This window comes from Solea solea, chromosome 2 (genome assembly GCF_958295425.1).
Source record: "Solea solea chromosome 2, fSolSol10.1, whole genome shotgun sequence".
NCBI lineage: Eukaryota > Metazoa > Chordata > Actinopteri > Pleuronectiformes > Soleidae > Solea > Solea solea.
In genome coordinates, this window is record NC_081135.1 from 9917502 (window position 1) to 9940308 (window position 22807).

The 22807-nt window shown below is 39.8% G+C and overlaps 1 protein-coding gene across 13 annotated transcripts in view; it reads right to left on the bottom strand.

Annotated features, from left to right (window-relative positions):
* tns1a (tensin 1a) overlaps nucleotides 1-22807 on the bottom strand; it is a 110421-nt gene that overhangs the window by 22596 nt on the left and 65018 nt on the right. For 9 of the 13 annotated variants that reach the window (XM_058612346.1, XM_058612340.1, XM_058612344.1 and 6 more), the window contains 13 exons: nucleotides 21278-21319; nucleotides 19278-19327; nucleotides 17949-18120; nucleotides 17806-17856; nucleotides 17575-17697; nucleotides 17010-17074; nucleotides 15806-15889; nucleotides 11981-12093; nucleotides 11823-11883; nucleotides 11643-11718; nucleotides 10644-10773; nucleotides 9814-9885; nucleotides 9576-9701 (listed from right to left, as the gene is read on the bottom strand). In XM_058612346.1, coding sequence (XP_058468329.1) covers nucleotides 9576-9701; nucleotides 9814-9885; nucleotides 10644-10773; nucleotides 11643-11718; nucleotides 11823-11883; nucleotides 11981-12093; nucleotides 15806-15889; nucleotides 17010-17074; nucleotides 17575-17697; nucleotides 17806-17856; nucleotides 17949-18098 — 1051 coding nt within the window. In that variant the 5' untranslated portion in view covers nucleotides 18099-18120; nucleotides 19278-19327; nucleotides 21278-21319. The remainder of the gene's footprint in view (nucleotides 1-9575; nucleotides 9702-9813; nucleotides 9886-10643; nucleotides 10774-11642; nucleotides 11719-11822; nucleotides 11884-11980; nucleotides 12094-15805; nucleotides 15890-17009; nucleotides 17075-17574; nucleotides 17698-17805; nucleotides 17857-17948; nucleotides 18121-19277; nucleotides 19328-21277; nucleotides 21320-22807) is intronic. The other 4 variants (XM_058612348.1, XM_058612341.1, XM_058612337.1 and 1 more) reach the window with 1 other exon arrangement.

The following is a 22807-nucleotide window of genomic DNA, read 5'->3' on the forward strand; positions in this document are numbered from 1 at the left end:
CAAAGTGATTTAATATACATATATATATATGATGCTGTAAAATGAAAATCGTGTTTGCATTTTCTATTCTGTTTTGACTTTAACTAAACCCTTAAATGCATGTTTTAGCTCATGCTGATATTTTTTTCTTTAAATGTATTTATTTCATCTTTATTTTACTAAGATGTCACGCCGAGATTAGAATGTCTTTTGCAAGTGAGATCTATAATCAGTGCACATGAGTTCTTTCCATTAGAAAGTGTACATGATTTATTTTGCCACATGGATTTGAGTCCAACCTGCACCTTTCAACACTTGGCGCAAACATTTCAAGTGCACATTTATACACTATTGACGTGCAGAGGTCGATATGTGCACGTGCGGTGATGTCAGTGAACCATGTGACATCCACCTTCACAGCTTTCATAGTCTGAACGCCAACAAGATCCACGTGTGTGCGACTGGCACAGCAGACTGTAAATCCCTACTGTAATCATAATTAGTCAGAATTCAAAAGAGATATTAACACTTAAAATTTGGTCATTTCCTTACAGCCGGACATGAACGAGAAACAGAGACATCCTCATGAGTGCTGACATGACAGTCAGTTGGGGAAAAAGGTGTCATGGTTGGTATATCAGTGTCTGGCACAAGGAAAACTGTCGCAGTTTTATATTTACCGTGTCTGCCTCTCTGTCCATCTATCTCTCAGTGTCCAGCTGTCACAGTTTGAGGTAACGTGGCGTGACCATATCTGTGTCTGTCTCCAAGACTGCTTTCAGGCTGATGTCATCTGTGTGCCTGGCTGCCATCGGAGTGGCTGTCATAAAAAAAACTACCTGTCAGTATATCTGACTGACGGCCAGCGACACTCCACAGCTGATCCATGTCATCCAGTTTTAAATTTGCACTTCATGTCATTGCTCCAAAATTCAAAATTTTTCACTCATGGGACACTGGAGCTGCTGTGTTTGGTGTGTTTGTGTCACTGAGGTAAAGCTGAATAAAAGATTTCAAAGGCACAAAGAAAGAGTTTTCTTTGTGGAGGCAACAGTTGATTTAAAAACTCCTGTGTGCCGTGGTGTAAAATCACTACTTTTCTTCTCAGTTTGTTAAGCTGAGTAAGCAGACTAACTTGCCTAATGACAAGATAATACCAATAAGATACTTTAGACATAAGCCGGAATATAATTTATAGGGTGAGACTTCTGTTAAAGTGGCTAAAATTGGTTTATCCGTCTGTTCCTGTTGGCAGCCATGTTTGCAGTGATTGAGAGTATATGGCAGGCAGATGACAGGTAGCGCTTCAGAGCAATGTCTCCAAGTCTGCGTCTCTCAAAGTCAGACAATTCAATGGAGGTCAACATTCAGTGTTGTTCTGAAAAACAACTTTATCAATGTGGATTGACGCAGTGTGGTAACAGTCTTACATTTATGGAATCTAAATGGTGAAGACCTGGAGCAAAATGTGTCGAATAAGTACTTTTCTAAGTTTCACCAGAGATGACATAAATACAATTAATCCCATAATAATGATAGGGCAAGATGGAGGCTAGATGATCCGCTCCATTTCGACTCATTTCATGTGACCACGTGAAACAACTAACCACACAAAACGATCACAGCTAAATCCTGTATTTGACCTGAAGCCACCTCAGCCGCCGAAATATTCATCTGACATCACTTCAACAGCCGACACCACCATCGGTCTTTCACTCATGAGGATCATCTGCCGGCTGTCTCGCTAAAGATGTGTCTCTGCGCTTATAGAAGCTTTAAATGTGCCTTGCTGGACTCTCAGAGACACTTTCTGATCCTGCTCTGATGCACAAATACAGCGGTTCAAATCCAGAGACAGAGAATGTACCAAAAGCAATAATCTACAAAAAATGCAAAAAGATAAAGGTGGAGGAAGAGACGGAAAGATGGCCAGAGAAATGAGAAAGACAAAGCCACATGAAGGAAATTCAAGACAGACGGGAGGAGAGAGGAGGCATTAAGAGATGAGGACCGGCTCAGCTGGGTCCCAGTGCTGGGATTTGAACCTGCTGCTGCAGCTCACCTTGCTGTCAGCAAGCGTTCTAACTGGAACCACTGTGAACACACACTCATGCACATACAGAAAAATGTATCATTAAGACAACAGTAAGGAACTACAAGAACTTAACTAATGAAAAAATAGAAAAAGTCTTCATTATAATTTTGCTCCGTTTGCTTTTCTTGGTTCCTCTACTTCCCCCATTTATGTCTTTGAGTCATTTTTTAAGGGTTGATTTAAGAAATAATCTACATGGCAAAGATAGTTCATTTATACACAATGAATAAAGTAACAGATTCATTTTACCACTAAATCTGATTAGGACCAAACACACTGTGTATTTAATAGAGGTAAATAGTATACTTAAATAAAGTATGCTAAACTGTTCTTGTGTCTGTTTTTCCCCTTAAACACTAAAAAAGTTAAACACAGTCTGGAAATGTGTTATATTTAATATTTTTAGTGTTCCTTTCACATTAAAAGAGTTAAATACACAGAAATCATGCTACATTTAACTATGCTATAGTTCCGTTAACACTAAACAAGTTAAATACACTCTGGAATTGTGTTTATTTAACCTTAAAAAAGTCACTTGTTCCTAAATTACAGTGGTGATACACTGACCCTTGATCCATATATCAAGGTAATTGTAAAATAGGATGGAAATTTAAATATTAACACTTAGAAACAGCGACACAGCAACAGACTGTAAAAACGAAGTTGCATCCTTGTGCAAAATCACCAACCAGGGTCCCTCATAGTTTTGGTGCACCCAAATTGCAGCCTGCTCATAAAATGTTCCACACACAAATTGCTTGGCTCCATGACTCATTTTAAGCCATATAGAAGCCAAACGCCCCACGAATGCCACCGCGTTGACATGGAAACGCAATAAACAGACAAACAGACCTGCCATTCAAAAGGGTGTTGTAAAGTTGTCTGCTTTAACAGTGTGAAAAATTGTGTTTTAAAAATAATGCAAAGCATTATGCATGCTGAAGACATTCAACGTGTCATTTGATAAAATTTTACATTCACAGGCAGGTGATGTGACCTCAGAGTTTAGGGCCTACAGGCTTCACAGAGCTACTCACCAGTCAGCTGCTCTTGTTTATATTACTTCATTCCTTATTCTTCCCTCCTTTTGTTCTTTATATACGTTTCAGCAAAAACGAAGACAGAGAAATGTTAATAATTTGTCGTCAAAAATTTGCAGAGGTCTGGAATTCGCTGGCCCTCTGTGTCTCTGTGATAGTGATAGTGTGTCTCACTATCACTAAGTGTCTCTGTCTGTCTCCATCCAGCTATTCCAGACATGTTTCAGGGCTCGGCCCCAGCCAAATATGGAAGGAGGGCGGTGAACAAGGGAGACGGCTGGGCGCTGTCACGGGGCCATACTGTACACCACACACACACACACACACACAAACTAACTCTTATTCTGCTGTGGCAACACTTCAAATATCAGATATTAAAAGTTAAATCCGTTTTTTTGTAAGGCCGTAGTCCAACTAAGACAGGTAATCGGACAACTTGCAGAGTTGGAGTATACATGCCGTGTATGTCTGACTCCGTCTCCGTAGGTGGCGCTGTATTTCACTATAAGCTAGTGGGTTTATTGAATCAGTTTCCTGTTGACCTTTACGTCACAGAAAAACACGCAGAAATGGATCGTGTTGTGTGTGGTTCTGTGTGTTTTGTACCTCTTGCATATGCTAATCGTGACACAAATGAGATGGAGCACGGTTTGTGTGGTTGCGGTGTTGTCCGAAAGGTGGGACAGTACTGCAGTTTTGTACGTCGTCCAATTCTACTTCCGCTTCAAAGACCGTGGAGGAAATGTTGGTGCTGAACGGCAAGTCCAACTCCAGTCCGGTTAAACATATACATGCCAGAGTACTCTGACTATGAATCGCATTATCTAGGTCTGATAGTCCGACTAAGACTAGGTCTATTTTTGTCAAACTAACTTGTTTCCATGACATAACATCAACTTTCAACATGCATGTAAATGCACAGACGAGTGTCTGTATGATACTGGCAGACTAAAACCCCTGAATATCACTCACATAAATACCTCACTAAGTACAGATTGTGTAGAGAGACACGCACCATCAATGTCTACTAACCAGAATGTGAGAGGGCTGCACACATGTAAGCCAGGTTGCTGTCAACATGTCAGCGGTGTGGATTTATTTTAAACTCAAAACTTTTTGTGCGTAGCTAGGTAGAAAAGGCATCAGCACAGAAAGTTGTGTAAAATATCAATATCAGTATTGGTATTGGTATCAAACACCCACCAAAAAGTGGTATCTATGGGATTAGATTTCCAGGGACAACAACGCTACTGTCATAAAGTCAGATTTCCAGTCCATTTATTTCTCTCCAGGCGCTTGTAAACTTTCAGTGACTCTCTTGAGTAAGTCCTCACTGACTGTTTCCAAACTGGTAAAAAGCACACCAGGGGGCATTATAAAGATCAGACATATTCAGTCTGTCAAGTTTTGCGATATACAAGTTGATCTCTGTGGATTCAAAGTGCACAGTGAACAATCACAAGTTGAACCCAGCACTGTTCTTTTTATGCTGCATCTTACGTTCATAGAAACCAAGTCACCTGACATCCGTAGCTCTATTAGGGCACATATTGTGACTGACCTGGAAGAAAAAACCCTATTTATGCAGATATACAGCATTAGCCAATCTCCCTTTGTCACCCTCTGTCAAATACACTGCAAAATCAGACTTTGCAGTCATGTTAATCCCTGGATTTTCACGTACATTTTTTTTTTACTTGTGGCCAAAATGACCTGTAGCAGCTTCAGTTTCAAAAATGAGACATGACCGAGGTACAGATTATCCAGATTGAAGGATTTTAAAATCTACTTAGTGTTGTATGAATGCTACTCCAGTATAAATTTAGTATACCAGCAACACCAGAATATATAATAATAATTCCATTATAAATATACAAATATAAATATCAGTCCAGAGTTCATTTAAAAAATAACATTTTTTTAAGACCAAACTGCAAATTTCTTGCCTAATTCCTGCTTAATTTCCCGGGAAATTGCTTTGTTTAGAGTTGAGCTAAAGGCTAATTTTGTAATTTTATAAAAGATTCTGTTTGTATCTTTAAATGAAACAGACACACATTTGGATTGGTATTTTAACACTTTTCACGTGTCTCCTCCATAAAGCACCGCAGGAGCTGCAGGAGAAGCTGCACGGTAGCCTAAACAGTGCCGTCTTTGACGGCTTTGACCTCCAGGTCGACAGCTGCCCCAGAGCACAGGGCTATTAGTGGAGCAAAGGCAAGTTGACAAACACAAGGTGCGCTGCAAAAGACCTACACGAATGCACAGAAACTTACAAGCCTGCACGGAAGAATATACAAGCCTATAAATACTGCATGAGTCACACACACACACACACAGAAACAATAACCACATGCAGACAACTGCTTTAGTGCAACACACAACAAATTCCTTCAGTGGAAGAAAACTAAAGTCACCTCTCTACACTGAGCGTGTGCATCACCGTGAAATACACACAACTCTAAGCTGACTAATCCCGCCGACCCCCTTTAAGACTGCCGTCTTTCGTTGAGTCCTCTCAACGGGATTTTTTCAAGGTCACTGGACTTAGTTAGTGGCGCCCCGGATGCGTTCAGACTGCAGGACGAAAACAGTCGTTTCACAGAGGCACTAATAAACAAGTCTGGATTGGACAGAGTCTATCTTTGTGTGTACACCATGTACTAAAATAGGCCATTCTGTCATGGGACTTATAGTATCAGCATTATTCATGTGGCATCAGTGTGTGGTCATCTCAGTTCTCTTACTCAAACATGTATTTTACACCTGATTAACATTCTCTCTATGCCGACTTACAACCTTCTTATAAATACACTTATTTCCCTTGTGGATATGTGTGACCGAAATATACTCCAAAGTCGTTTTGGTCATTGTTTAAATGCTGTTGATAGAACGGTTACGTTATTAGTTATTTTTAAAACATAAAGCATAAAGTATCATTTACTACGACGAGATGTTTAAACGAGTTCCTGCACCTATGGACCGAAATGTCTGTGTTCACACCAAGAGATGATTAATGGGGACTCCACTTTGGAAAGACAGCATCGTGCCAAAGAGTGATTTTCTGCCAGAAACTGATTTAAGCCGTATCTTGGAATTCAAATAACTATCACAGCTGCTTTTCTCTGGATTAAACCTGTCGTACAGTGCAAACACACAGTATGTTCTGTCTGTGGTAAAAGCAAAGATACGACTCAGGTTGGTATGTCTGATGTCCACTGTAATTAAAATCAATAAAGGATGTTTTTTTTTGTTTTTCAATAAAGAAAGTATCCTAATGGAGTGAGTAATTGTTCACCTGTTGAAATGCCTGTAAATGGCTAGTACAAACAGTAATATGCAGCATTTCAGTTGCCAAAAATGTGTTTTTCTTTTCTCATAATCACTGAGTAGTGTGTCACTTGGTTTCATTTGTGTGTGACATACTGTAAACATTAGCAGCCCCTTTTATGCCCTGTAAAGAGCAGTGCCAGTATTCCAGTTGCCAAAAAGTGCCCTTATTCGTCCTTTTCCCTGCATCCAGACGTGTACCACCACCCGATGGTGAAGTCGGATACTACAGGACTCTGACACGCGAGTATACCAGGGTCCGAGATTTGCGACACACTTCGGCACACAGCATGTGTGCGTAAGTATACCAGGGCATTTAATATTTAAATGAAACAACATGAAACCAAGTGATTTTGCAGCAAAATATCCCGGCAGCATAAGCTGCTTGTTATTATGTCATTGATGTCACAAGTGTGACCTTTTCTGAGGTACTCTCTGCCCAGTCCTTGTAAAGAATAGCCACCTGACTCCTGCACCATCTCCCTCTGAACCGCCGAGATTCTCACGTCTAGAGAGCAAGAGCGAACGCTGCAATTAGACAAATGAATAAACTGGCGGAGAGCTTTTTTCTGCTGAGTGCTGAGAACACTGCTGCCCATTCAATTAGGATCAAACTTGCAATCCTGGCGATTCCCAATGACCTTCTTCCAACACAGCAATTACCGCAACAGTTCTCTAGGGATGTTCATAAAAATGAAATGGGTCTTTGCAAAGCTATAAAAAAAATCCCATATATAAAAGTGGATGCAGCAACACAATGGCTGCCAAGGCCTGACTCAACTGTTTGTGCAAATTTCTCAGATTAACAACAGTGATCATGAATCTCATCAACCCTAAGAGTTTCCAAGGGACCTTGCAAGACTGTCAGTCTCCTTAAGTAGCAACACTATGTCCTGAATGGAGCAAAGATGGGATATTTTATGATGCTGTCAATGGTTTCACTTTATTGCAGGAATTATCCTGTAATGAAGACAATCCCACTGAGAGACTTTCCTTTATCCATTCATAAACTGCATGCACTCATTAACTATAAGAACAAAGCCAGATGAATATAAACACAGAAGAAACTCATTTTTCAAAAGCTAAATTTGATCACGTCATTGGAAATCTCCTTGAACAGAAGCAACTCTCTTTATTCGGTGTCCGACACCAACACTTGACAATTTACTGCTGACGTTTGAGGACGTAAAGAAAATGTTTTTATCGTCTATATTTAGCCAAAAACCAAACGATCAAAACTGTGTTAACTCAGCATTTGTGTAAACGCCTGAGTTAGCCGGTGTCTGCAAGTATGCATGACATTTAGGTCAGCAGAAAAAAGAAAAAGATTCTTAAATCCACTATGCTATCATATTCTATTTGTCTTTAAACTGGTTTTAAAGCTGCACTGCAAGTAACGTTTGGACATTTTTGCTTAATTCTTGTCACTATTCTGCCTGTGTTTGTTCTTTGTGAACATAAATGATGTCTTTTTTGTGCGTGCTATGTTATTCATCTGAAAATGGGCTCTGTCAAGCAGTACTATCAGACCCTAGTAAGGGAGCGTTTGTGTGTATACAGCAGCAGGTGAGGACATCAAACAGCTGAATGAGCAGGTTTGTTGAGTCATTTTTAGAGTTAAGTGGAGTTAATTTTTTGTGGGCACTTCTTTGTGTTTTAGTTATCACTATTTAGAACACAGAGCATTTAGGCTGCTTTTTTACATTACTCTGTTAAAACGTATATAAAGAGGCTATAAGGATGTGCAATATAATGTCTTATATCCTTTTTTTCCCAGCACAACCTAGGCAATCTGATGAGGTTTTTTATTTTCACCAACTATAGAAACATCGGAGAGAAAAAAAAGAAGGAAAATCTGTAGATTTTTGCGATATTAAATGAATGAATATGACTTTGACCCAACAACAAATACTGTAAGAAGCCTGAAGATGTGACCTATAAAGAGTTTAATGTTGCCACTGCCTCTGCCCCACTTGAACTGACAAATCAATTCCTGTGTGCAGTGCGAGAATGTCACCAGGTGACACGAGATCTATACGCTGCTATACGTAGAAACACAGGGAGAGTCCGTGTGGAGCTGCGACTTAATCCTTTGACAATGGATTGAATGTACACACTTTTCTCTTAACAGAGATTTTTTGTTATTGTATGAGTCCCAAATCCCTGAATGTGACAGCGTGTTAAACTTTTTGCACAGAAGCAAAAGCAGGTGAGCGGATGGGGGTGGGTTTAAGCACTTTATGGGACACTGAGTAGGGTCGCTGGTGTTTCAAGTTACAACCCCCGCTTGGGGGGGGGGGGGTCTGCAGCCAGTAGCAGGGCGACTGACGCGACCCTATTTCTGCAGCAGCTATTTAAAGGCCTCATTGACAGGTCGGGGGAGGGTGTGTGTGGGTGAGGGTAAGGGTGGGGAGTAAAGGTGGGTGAAAACGGGGAGCCATGATGCTTCCTCCTGAGGAGGAAGCATCACGGCATGGATTTCAACTGTGGCAACTGCATTAGTGACACGTTCCCATCATGCAATACAAACGGCAGCAGTTTCCTTTTAAAGGTTAAGTGTGTAACATTAGGAGTCTTATAAACTACCCAAAGGTGTGTTTGTAATGTAATGTGGCTTCAAAATTAAAACAATTTTTGTTTTTTTGTAGCCATTCATACAAGGCTTTCCATGTACTCATCACTTTAAAGTCACTGAATCAATAGCAAAGCAATTAAATGTCGAACCTCCTTAAATTAAAATCTATCTTCTCCAGTTTGGTAATTAATCTATATTGATCTGCTTTATATCTCAATTATTAATGTACAAGTATTAAAACACAAACGTTCCAACCACAAAACTTATCCTCTAGGTGTTTTCTTCTACATCAGCCACTTTATTAGGTACAGAGGACAACTTATAAAGTGGTTGGCACTTGGTGTATCATCTGTTTTTAGCTTTGTCTAGAACTGCAACTCACTAGATATCTCCTCTTTTTCGAACCCTTCTCTATGCGTGAAAATCTCATTGAATCCGAAATACTCCGACCAAAAACCATGCCACATTCAAAGACACCTAAATCACCCTTTGCCTCATTCTGTACCTAATAAAGTGGCCAGTGCGGGTGTGTTTTTGTGTGTGCGTTTGCACGTACCCTGGTCGCCGTCCGCAGTGTCCTCACATTGTTGGTTGAAGCTCTCGTACGAGTCCCAGCGGATCAGAGGATCCTGGGTGTTGTAGTCCACCGAGACGCTTGGCCCGTTCTCCAGGTGGCCCAATCCTGCGGAACACGAGAGGTGATGGGTAATAGACGCTCAACACAGAAAGAGGCCACGATAAATTTAAAAAAAAGTATTAGAAGTGATATTTCAGTAAGAAAGTTGAAGATTTACCTTTACCTTTGATTTTCTCCGGGCCATACGAGAAGACAAACTCCACCTTCCCATATTCTGGAAACCTCTCATCTGCACAGGCACACAGTAGGGCCTTTTTTATTGTTGTTTTATGATACGTGCTCACAAATACACATTTAATAATAAATATGTTTAGATTAATTAGTTTCATTCGTTTTATTCAAGATTCTGTAAGTGGCTGCTGAAAGCGGCAATGTTTTAAAGCAAATTTTTAATGTATAAGTTGGTTAAATATAACGTTTACACCTGAAGGTTTAATCTAAATATAACTATTAAAGGTTAAGTCTAAATGGTCAACTTAACTTTAAACCTAAATCTGGATGTGGATTAAATCTAAAGGTTAAATTATTATTCTAAATCTTCATATTGGATGTTATGCCTCTGTAAGTAAATGCAGCTTTCACCACCAGAGGACCCTATTCAGTCCTAAAATGTGAGGAAGGAATTTGTGCTGCAGCAAAGCACAAATGTCTTGATATAGAAAATAGGGAATGTTGAAAAATATCCACATTTTTCAGATCCCATTGGTTACAGAGAACAACTAAATAGCTTTTGAAATCCTACTGTTCCACGTGGGAATTCAAATAAACCCTTGATCAGCTCTGGAGTCTATTACGCCCTGAGGTCACTTATTGTTTAGTTAGTCAACAGTTATTGCTGCGATCGTGATGCCTTTGAGTTGTTTTCAGATATTTCTTCATTTCTTTTGATAATACACTTCTGCTCTCAAGTGAAAATTCTGATTTTTGATTTACAAAGTGATGGTGGAACAAACACAAACATGTGGAGAACACCCAGAGAGCGCTTACCTTTGAAGGTTTCGTCCAGCTCGCTCTTTCCAAAGACCACACCGAGGTCGTGGATGGCACAGGTGTGGAACTGAACCCTGAACACCACGTCTCTGGTCGGGTTCCTGTACCTCTTGTGGTAACACTTCAGCTGCGGTGAAAAAAAATCAGCAATATATTAATTTGTCTATCAACCAGCCCATATCTCTGCACTCTGATTCTGATAATTGATAGTTTAGTTGTTTTTCTATTGATCATTTTCAAGTATTTATGAAGATTGCAAGCAATAATGCATGTTTTCTTTCAGTAGAAATCATGTTAAAGGTATTGTTCAAGTGTGGTTATGTGAGGTATTGACATAGTATATCAATCAATCAGTCAATCAATCAACCTTGACAACCTTGCTCTCACTGACAACATGGTTGCCAGCAAGAACACAAGGAAAAACTGATTAAATGGAATGGAAACTTGAGTATGTTTTTGCACATTTAGTGAACATCAGTGTGGAATACAAATGTAAATACGCCAGAGTTAGCATAACTGCTAAATTGCATCCGCAGTCCCTTGGTACAACACAAATAATACAAAAAACAACACGTACATCCACAACAATACAATCTAGATGAGAAAGATGAGAAAAGTGCTGAACACACACACTCAAAATTGTATAAAATGCATGTTTTAGAGCGCCGCTATTATGTATGTAAAAAATGTGATCAGCGTGCTGGTCATGTTGAATAAAAAGTACATTCATGTAACTGCTTTGGATTCGGTTGTTAATGTAAAAGAAAAAAAATTATCGATAGTATTAAATTCTGTAAAAATGTTTAGTGAAATATTCCAAATTTAATCAGAATCGAATCGTGGATCGAACCGAATTAAGACCTTGTGAACCGGAATCAAATTGATTCAGGAAACTGGTGGCGATACACAGGCCTAAGCAGAAATACCTCATACAACCACACTTGAAAAGAACATTGAAACTGGAGAAAGTTCAGTGTTTTGCGACTGAGCTCTTACCAAGATGTCTCCCTTCAGTAGCAGGCCTGGTTCAATTGTGATGCAGATACTGGTGTTGCTGTCTCCTTGTACATTACTGTGTTAATAATAATAAAAAAAAATAATAATGTATTGATTCTCTCATTCCCCTGAATTAAAACTAAAACAAACCACTTTAAACTGGAATAAGAGTTGTCATACTATATTCCTGATGTGTAGACTGGTTGCATTGCCTGGTAGATCTTCAAGAAAGGACGGCAGCCTGTGAAGGGAAGTAAAACAAGGAGATGGTCTAAGAAAAGAAAAAAGCAGCAGGAACACAGTTGTGACTGCGGATTGTGGAAGAGGGAGATACTCACCTCCTTTGGACTCAAAGTTAGGTATGCCGTGCATGATGACGTGATGCAGGAACAGAGGCTTGTTGTTGATTTTTATGTGTCCCGACAAAAGGCCGTTGAAGTAGCGCACGTACCTGGAGACAGAGGAAGAGCAGGCAGAGTCGTAAAGATGTTGTCAAAGACTGTTCATGCCGCAAACATCAAGTTGGGTCATAGGTATATTGTGCAGGTTTTTCAGGTTTTTTTTGTCATTTATAAAGAAAAAAATCATATAAAATACAAAAGGTGGTCAATTCCGATACAAAGTGCTGCATCTTGTTTTTCTTTCTCTGGCTTTAAAATAATTGTGCATTGGTTTAAAGTCACTAATCACATGACATGGAATATAAAACTCTAGAATCTTAATTCTTTCTCGCATTTGCAGTTGGTTCCATAAATATGAAATAGAAGTAAAAAAAGTAAAAGTATGTCATCTAAGCTCATATAAGAGAAGTGAATCACTTCTAAATTGTATTTTTCAAATAAATAGTAATACAATTATGTCTTGTGTTTGACTAAACTTTGTTTTTCTGTTGATGCTGAGTGCCTACACTACAAATCTTAATGGTTATGGAACCTTGTGACAAAATACCAATTAAAAAGTCACAAAAAGTTGCATTGCTTGTTAAACTGAATTGCAATCTTGCAACTACACCTCAATACTACATGAGGGCAAAAATGTATCGAGTTTTATTTGTCAGGTTTATCATGTTATCAGGTTTAACAAGATGAAAAACATAATAAACCTGAATTAAATTGATCCAATTAATTTACACTTATTATATTATTCCCTAAAATGAAGCACTACAGTTTACTTTTATGTGAGTAAGACGTGATATCTTGTTGCATAGGTGCTGACAAAAGGAACGCGATCAGGTGTAATGCTAACGGACCTAATGATACTTGCTTACACAGTACACTAGTTCAGAGGTCACAAAGGTGTTATAAGCTATAGGTTATAGTTTAATAAGTTTTGATGTGGTTTTAATTTGGGTGATACCGAGTTGTGTTTATCCAATAGACAATTGGGATTTACTAAATTTAATATCCACACACATAATTTTAATAAGCTCACAACCACACAGCTAATCCCACTAACCACTAACCCTAGCCTTCATGGCAAATGTCACAGTAGAAAGGCGACATTGGAGGGGTGCACATTTGGAGTCAGTGTGGTCTGCTTGTAAGTGATGATAATGACGATGCTACCGAACGTGACCCTGACCGTCGGGTCGACACATGCAGTCCACCCCCCCCACCCCCCGCCCCCCTCTTGCTCTGCTGTCTGTCGCCATATGGTTTCACCTCTGAAATTCAATTAGACAGAGCAGGGAACACCACAAGAGCAGTGCTGAGAGGAGGAAGGGGCTTGTAATCACAAGCCGTGCAGATGTTCTGTCTTTTATTAAGTAATGAGCTGATATTAAAGCAATAGTTAAGGTTAAGGTATTTTGTTTCTGTGATGCAGACTCAGACTAGGACACTACTTAACAAAAGGGTCGACAAGTTAAAGATATTATGCCTGTAAATCAGTATTTCCTGCTAGAAAACTCAAGTTTGTTAACAACTCATTCTCCTGCACCAAATCCCATAGATAAAACCCACGTTTTAGCTCACAGGAACACAGAGTTGCTGGTCTACTTACTTCCTTGTATGGTAAGTTTGTGTTACTTAGGTAACCAGTCACATAATAACACATTTATAGGGGCAGTGGTGGATCAACAACTCCTGTGTGCTGCTATGTAAAAATGACAATATTCTCCATGGACTTTGGTGTGTTGTGTTTATGTAACCCACACAGCTCTGCACATCTGCTACCAGTCCCTCTATACTTCCCCCTGGACTCTGCATTGCGTTTTGGGTTCAGGATTGTGATCGAGACCTCGACTGAGCATTTATTTCACACTCCAAAAGTAGCAGGAGTAGTGGCTGTAACCCATATTGCACCTTAAACCTAAACCAGAAATCATTGAGCTATAACGACACACTTAAATATGGTAAGATCACACAAAGCTAATGCATGATATAAAACAGTGGCTACAGACCCTGCAAGAATAATTTTGTCTATTTCTTTAATACTTGGATGGCAATCAAACCTGTGAATGTACAGCAACATCAATTTCCTGTTTTAATTTATAGCTGAAGCTCATTTACTTCTCCATAATCCACCATAATAATACCACTGGCCATATCACACATAGCTTTTTGTACATGGGTCAAGTATTAACTTGATCGTATTGTTAGACAGTCTTGTTATGTTGTTGCTCTTATGCAGATTTGTGTGTATTTACTGTCAATTTGATTATCCAAACTTTTTACAAGCTCTCATAGCTCGAACTGAGCTCATCTTTTACTCTTGATGATAATGTCACACATTCCAGACCATAATACTAGCAGACTCCAGGGGGCAGAGGTAATTATATCCAAAGCAGGAAATAGCAGCAGGGCAGAGGGCAAGCCTATAGACCTGTTAGAAATTGGCTGGCTGCCTAATTCACAAAATGAAGTGGTGTTGAGTTGCTTGGCGTTTTCCTTGTTTTTTCTTCTTTTTTTCCCCTGCTCTTTCCGAGACTGTCATGTCAAGAATCCTCTCACAGCAGGTGAAGGAGAGAGACACTGTGTGGGTTAAGCCTTTCAGCAGCTGACTGTCTAATAATGCAGTGGGGACTAATACAATGTCAGGAGCAGATTTATGACTTAAAAAAAATAGTTTAAATACCCATTAAAACCACTTCTGCTTGGCTTGACTTGCTCTGGTTTGAGGCTGCTTTTCTCTCTGTTCATGGAAAGGGCATTATCTCAACACACTCACTGCTAAAAATGGAAAAGAATTGGGTGAAAATATGCTCCGATATCCTTAGAAGACAGGAATGAACTGCCACTAAACCCTGGGCAGCTTCCCCAAGAGACACCAGTGGAATCCCTCAGACAGACAAGACGGATGGCCTTTGTCCGTGCCGTGACATTTACTAACAATTATCCCAATTAAAATGAAACTGCAGATAAACAGGAGGAAAAAAAGGAAAGCATTTCCTCCTCAAAATGCTTCTGAAACTAAATTAGACTGATGGAGTTCGGTTGTTTTTGTTATTTTGTGGTTTGGTTTACCAAACATTTCAGCTCCTGACCCCAAAAAACACAACAAAATATGGCAGCGACTACTGACTTGTGGTAGTTTGCAAACATTTTGAATCTAATTTCTGGAAATAATTTCATGACCCCACAGTGCCTCTCTAACTTGTAAGCAAAAATCGTATTTATGCTGGTGTATCTTATGGTGTGTCACGTAATATTCACTGAAGAAGTGTCAGCGATATTGCAACATAATAAACAAGAAACAATCTGTTTTGATTCAATTTGAGCTGTAATTTTTATGGTGTAGCAACCATAGCAAGAGATGTCAGGACCTAGCAAACTGTCACTTCCTACACAACTACTCACTCAGAAAGTTAGTATCTCAATCATAAAAACATGCTGTTTTTACTGTTAATTGCACTTATGTCCTTTTCATTTCATAATTATTCAGTCATACAATTTCTTAATCGATGTTACAAATGTTTGTGTGTGCAAAATAGCATGTAGAGCATTCTGACTGCTAATGCTAACAATGGCTAACCTGAATTATGTTCGTGCTCATGTTCTCTACTCAACTCGGAGGTGACGCCACTTCAGTTCCAACTTATTTGCAACATTTTGCTTCAGTTGTTCACTTTTCTGAGAATAATTACCATAGTTTTCATCCTCGGGTGCAGAGAAACAACAGTAGCAGAGCAGTGAACCCAAACAGGAAGTGAGGTAATTACTAACCTCCTCTGCGATGGCTGACCCACAGGAAGTGCTTTGTCCTCGTAGAAGCGCCTCATGGCGAACCTGTCCAACGCCTGGTCAGCACTGAATGACACACAGTTAGATATTAGAGCTTTAAACTTTCAAACTAGGCTGCGTTTAACGGTCTAAAAATGAGCAACAACTGCTTGTCTTTTGTAAGCAAAAAATATAAAGAGATTGAGACTGAAAAATATTCCAGTCTTCACCATCACTAAAACACTGTCCAGGGTGTACCCCGCCTATCGCCCGATGTAGCTGAGATTGGCACAGCACCCCCCGCGACCCTCTAGCAGAGGATAAAGCGGTAGATGATGACTGACTGACTGACCATCACTAAAACAGTTTAAATCCTCCTGGCTCCATCCCACCTGGTAACATCTGCCCGCATTAAAGAGCAACAACAGATTAAAGCTCTTCTTCCCTCAAAGCCAGGAAAATAAGCTGACTGGATTCAGTGTTTTGCCATAATAATCATATCAGTTTTCAATTTTCAGTCAAGACCGCTCAGGTCTCAGACCCCGGGGGCCTAAATGTGCAGGCACAAAACCTCAGAGATTAGGGGGAGCTATAAAGGGATAGTTCAGTTTTTTGAAGTGTGGTTGTATAAGGTATTGACGTGTTATCAACACTGGCTTTGCCTCAGTGCTGCATGCACCATGCTTTCCAGGGACTTACCTGAGAGCCGGACAATCACTTTCACTGATTACATGGCTGCCAGCAGAGACAGAATTCATTATAACGCTAAACTTTCACAGCTGGAAACTGAAGTTTGTAAACGGCTCACTCGAGCACACCAAAGTGCATCTAGAAAATGTACATTTTTAGCTCCAGAGGGAATGGGAGCTGTTCAATAAGTTTGTGCCACTAAGGTAAATCCAAGGTAAATCCAAGGTAAATCCAACAGCCAAGTCAAAAAAAGCAGTTGGGAGCAGGTAAACTTTAATTTCCTGCTGAAAAAGCTATCGCAGGCTTAAGCAGGTGTAGATTTTACTAGGTGAGCCTTTTGATAACTGGCTAAAACCTGGTTTTCCTGTTGTCCCTGGCATGTCCACTCAAACAGTGGCACGAAGCAGTGGTCAGTCGGCGTTGACGTCATAACCTCATGCAACTTTTTAAAACCTCAACTTTCCCTGTAAATATCCCATCTTTTTAAAAACATGACATGAAAAAATGAAACTGATACCTGGCGGATATGTTGCTGTAGTGCATGTACGCCGCCACCACAACCCCAGTTTGACCTCGATTCCCCTGTGACACAGAAGCAGAAGAAAATACAAACTTTTGTCAAGTCAGGTGATTTAAAGTTGGACTGTGCATGCGAAATTATTCGAAGATATTTGTTATACATGTTAAGACAGAAGAACAAATACTGTACAGCTTCAGAAGTGATAGACTGGTCAGCAAGCTGCAGGAATTACATTTGCTGGAATAATACAAATCACCTAATAATATTTGATCACTTTGTTTGTTGAAAAGCCACAAATCTGTCAAGTCGGGGGAAAATGCCGGCGTTTTTTCCTGCTCCATCTGGAAAAGGTGAACTAACACTTTGCAGTTACTGTATGTTTGAACAGGACATAATGGATTGTTTGACGATAAGAATTCAATAACTGCGTGATTTAGTATGGAATTTTATGAGATCAGCTGCCTCAGAGCGGACGAGATAAAACATAACCAAACATTCCACACTTTTGCTTTTTTTTTTTCCATGTGCCTCCTGGACATTTGTTTCACAATTTCTGCGTTACCTTGTTGTGTAACACAACAACGTTGCGTGGGTCACCATTGAGCCATGTGTCGATGGCCTTGCACATGCTGCAGATTTTGTCCAGCGCTGGTGCATGATGGTCTGGCCAGCCGAACTCCAGAACCTGGGCAGGAGCAATGAGAGCAAATGGGAAGTTTGATTTTTGTGGTTTCATTTCTCTTTATACATGAGGTTAAATGAGAAATACGTGTGTGTGTGTGTGTGTGTGTACCTTGTGGTTTAACTTTGATATGTCAGTCCTTGTCTCGCTCAGGTTGAGCATCTTAAATTGTAAAGAGAACAAACATGAAAATACATATAGGAGCAAATACAGGAAACACTGAGAGGTGCTCGTTGTCAAGAGGTCTTCCTCACCAGATAATGTTCGCCGTGTTTGGAGTGCAGCATAGTCGCCACCTCCTTGAGGTTGGTGATATAGCTCTGCTCCTCGGCGCCGGCAGGGAAAGAGAGAGAGATGATCCTCTCTGTGATGTAGACCAGGTCCACCTCATAGCTCTCCTCCATGGCCTGAACCACACTTTGACTCCTGCAGAGGCAGAGGGAAGACGGTGTCATGGTCGGAGGCAGAAAATGCCTGAGGTCCATCTAGTCTCTCTCGCTCTCCTTGAACCAGATACTAGAGTCCTGATTTGCTGAATACTTTCAAAAAATAAAACATCCGAGGTAACCGGATTGGCCAAATAAGCCTTGAGCAATTAAAAGGTTATTAAATTGCCCAAGATATAAAGATATAAAGAATAATTCTCTTTGCATACATCATGCATCTATACAAAGTGTGTAATTGCTCTACAATAAAAACGGTTCGCTTTCTACTGTATATAAACTTTAGGCAAGGCCTTGCTTCACAGAGGCCACAATGTTGCACCGCCTTGTTTCTACAGCAACCGGCCAAAGTGTGCATTTCATGTTTTGAAGCAAGTTAGACGGTTAGCTCTTGTACTTTTTGTATAATGACAATTATATGATAATGAATCATTAAAAATACTTGATTTACTTGGTGGACAATCAGCTCTGTTAGAAGTTTGGATTTTGTGTGAATTTTGATGATTTTTGCAGGACACAGGAGAAGAGGCTTTGACCTTTTACAGTCATAACCCTCAGCCTTGTTGTATTTCATTTCCAGACATGATCATTTTTAGGACTGCAGTTGCATTTTTTCCCCCATTTGAGAACACGTCGAAAACTCCCTCCACTGTCTCTCGGGAAGCAACCCACAAAGTTCATCGCAAACATCCACTCGATCAAACATAAACCCCCGCTGTTCACTCTTATTCTGTGTTTCTCGGAGGTGGACAGATTTACAATCCCTCGACGACTGTTTACATGACCTCTGCTGCTATTATGCAATCTGTTCCTCTGGCCAAGCAGCAGTCAGGTGGTGAGCAGACAGTAAAGTCCTGCATGAGAAACTTCCATGTTTGAAAAACAGCAGGCAACAGTGAGTGGAGACTGCGATAACACATTTGTGGGCGGAATAACCAGTGAAGACAAATGTCTGTGTGTGAGCAAAATGGATCATTTCAGGTCTAAATACTGAAGGAAGTTTTGACCCAAAAATCATTTAACTTTAATTTTATAGTACAAGTTAGTCTCAAGTTATAGTAATGAGTTTTGAAAAAGGAAATTTTTTTAACTTAATTAATCTATGCAAACATATGTGTAGGTTGATGATGCGTGTCTTACCCGGACTGCTTTCGCCTTATCTCCACACTCTTGCAGGACCTCGTAGATCCCTAGTGACAACACACATGCACATAAACAAATATACATATTCAAGGAGAGTATATACTCAATGTGGTATGACGATGAAGTTCAGGAAAAGTCTGCACTCAGTCATGAACTGCAACACTTAAATAAGAGTAAAACAAAGGGAAGAAGAGAATGTAGTAGTAAACGAGAAAAAAACGATACGCAATATTGTTGTTGCTCTATTCTCTGTTTTTTTTTCAGTTTAGTTATTTTGCTACTATTCCCAGTATGTCATGAGTGGTGGAAAGGACATAAAAAATACAGTATGCCTCTGCTTTGTTAGTTGTGGTACTCAAGTTTTTTTGACAACAAGAAAATAGAATCATAAGAAATATGCCGCCTTCCATTTTCATCAAAACTCGGAGGTTGGAGACAGAGTTCACATAGAGTTCACCACGTTCCAGTTGAGGAGTCAGTAAACGTAGCTCGGGCTAGCCACTGTTAGCAATAGCACACAACAACAGGGCGCGTTTCTACGTCAGGGACACTCCATACGACTCATGACGGGTTCCAGAATGCACCAATAGAACTAAAAACAGGATTTTTACTACTCTATGGAAAAATGAAAAGTAGTGGGACCATTGATGAATAAGTTAAGGAAGTTAGGATCAGTACTTCCTGTGTGGGTGGATCCTACCTTCCCGAACAGGTAGCCAGTGCTCCACCTCCATGCTGAGCACACATGTGAAAAACTCCTCTGCATTGTTTTTGCAAAAACTATTTTTTTTAAAAAAAGATCACAAACATAGTTCCCAATAAAAAGGTACCGTGCTTCCCTGCCATTCCTGCTTGAGCATTTATATCATTTAACATTATGTATCTCCTTTCGCTCTGGACCTTTTTTTTCTCCCTGACGTCTCTCCTCCCAGGCACTTGTGTTCTCTGGAGATTGTCCTCCATCACTTTCATCATCCCATTATGTCTGACTCCGCCCTCAAACTCCCCTTTTCTTTTCTCTAATCTCGACTCCTCGTCTGTATTATACTTATAGTCTGCTTATTTAAAATGATAAATAGAGCAATCACACTTTTACATTTCTCTTCATTTCTCTACAGGACTCTCATTTCTTGCTTTCCGTGCGTGTGTGTGAATTCTGTGAACTAACTCTGCACACGAGCTGCTGGACACAAACAGATCTGGTGTTTATAATCTGACTCTTGAGTCATCTCCAAACTAAACATCCAGATGACGAGTGACGCAAACACTGACTCGTTATCGTGACTTACGAGAGAGAGAGAGAGAAACATGGGATCTCTTGGTTTCGTGAGGGGCTAAATAAAGATATGGGAGCATCTTTTAAATCTAAAAAAATATATATAAGCCAACATACAACAAACTGCTGGCATGAATAAGTTTTCTTTTTGCATTTTTCATGGTTCGTTCCTCTGTAATGTCGCAACAGTTATAAATTGCTCAACTCGATATGAATTTAAACGTAGTCTATAATAGGTGGTTTGTGATTTGTATGCCTACAATACAAAGTCAAGCCTTAGTTTTTTAAAGTATTACTTTTATTGAAAAGATAGAAAACACTGAAATTACACAAAAACACACTGGAAATACAAATGCTGTTCAAAACCAGCCTCTTCTTTTAAAATGCTATTGGTCTTGCTCTTATTAACCCCAACCCTAAACTGGGATTAGCTCCAGTGGCCCCAGAGACCCTCATGTGGAGGATAAAGCGATAAACAACGAATGCTTGAATCATGCGAGGGTGTACTAGTTACCGCAAGAGGAATCCTTGAGTAACACTTGAGTAACAATGTCAATGGCCAAAAAAGACGGTTGGTACAAACCATGAACAATGTACGCAAATGTACACTGATGTATATAATGCAGAGAGGGATTGTTATTCCAGCTCTTTGTTGCAATAACTATGATTTTAAAGCATGTCTCCTCAAAGGTAACACTGATAAATAAGAGGCGGCACTTACCGGGGTATCTACATGCTTTAATGGCAGCTGAGGAGTGGGAGGCTGGAGAGAGAATTAACACAGAGACAGTGGGTTACTCATTGTTTCCCTCACAGCGAGGAAGAAACAATACGGTGAGAGGAAGGGTGAGAAAGAGACCCAGAGAAGCTCTCTTTCTGTCTGTGTGGTGTTTTCTCACACATGCACACAAATACCACATTAAATCAGAGGGATGAACTTTAAAGTGAACTATTAAATTACTGTTTCCTGGCTAGTGTAGTTGCAGAAGGCGGCAAGGATGAAGAGAACGTAAAGGAAGTACACGCATACACACACACACACACACACACACACCCTGACAGTGATCAATGTGTTGAGGAAAATCTCATCGCAGAGTTTAAGTGCAGCGTCTCAGGCTGATGTGAGCTCTGTAAACAAAAGTGGGAAGGACTGTTAAACAAGCTGCCGTGGTCATTTAAAAAAACCACTGGAGCTCAGAGTGCTCCTAATTTGGTCATAACATCACTGTGAGTAATCTTTGCATTTTAAAATATCACAGACTGTGTCTGTGTGTGTGTGGGGAAACATCATTGTAAGTCACTCTTTAATGATCACGAAGTGATGCAGTGAAATCAATTATCTGAAATTCAAATAAATAAAATAAATAAAGTTGAGTTGTTTTTTAAAGGCTGTGGGCTTATTGTCAATTAAATTAGTAAATAATTTTTTTCTTCTGCCCTAAAATGTTTACCTGACTGCAGAGGTAAATGTTTTGCAAATGTAAACAATCCCTTTAAACATGGAGGACAAAAACTACTACATATGAGCTACACTTGACGGTGGACGAGCATCGGAGGTTAGCACAGCAGTGTCCGTCACGGCTAACTGCATAGCAAGATTTGCTAGCGTCGCTAAATTGATGTCCCTCATTGAAAGAGTGGAAAAGCTGTGTAGAGTTTAAGCTAATTCTTAAATGTGGTTTGGTTGGCTAGCACCTTTGTTGTTGATAACAATAATGTTAAAACTCACACAGCTAACTTGCTATGTTCAATATTTCTCAACTTCTGACACACACAAAGAGAAGCAACAGACCCATAATGCAATTCGGCGACACATGGTGCGACACTGCTACTTTCAGAGTTGCATTTGCGTACGTGTGAGATGTGAACAGGTCTTGGATTTAAACACACAGTTTTCCTGAATTTGTACTTGTTTCATTACACAAATTAATGAAGTATTTTCTCATCATTATTATTTTATATTTTATATATTTTTTATTTTATTTTAGTATTAGGGTTTAAGTCAACAAGTCAGCTCCTACATTAAACGTCATCATTATCAAAATGTCTTATCACCTCTTCAGCTGAAAACACATGCTCACACGGTGTCTGGACTGATTTTTCTTTGAAGAGATGGCGGAAGCTCTTATGGTTACAGAGTCTGACCTTTAAACCTTCCACAGTGGCCTCATAGTGTTTCCTGTGTGTGTGTGTGAAACAGTTCCAGGAAGGATTTAGCAGCGTAACGACAGGGATTTCAGAGGTCAACAAG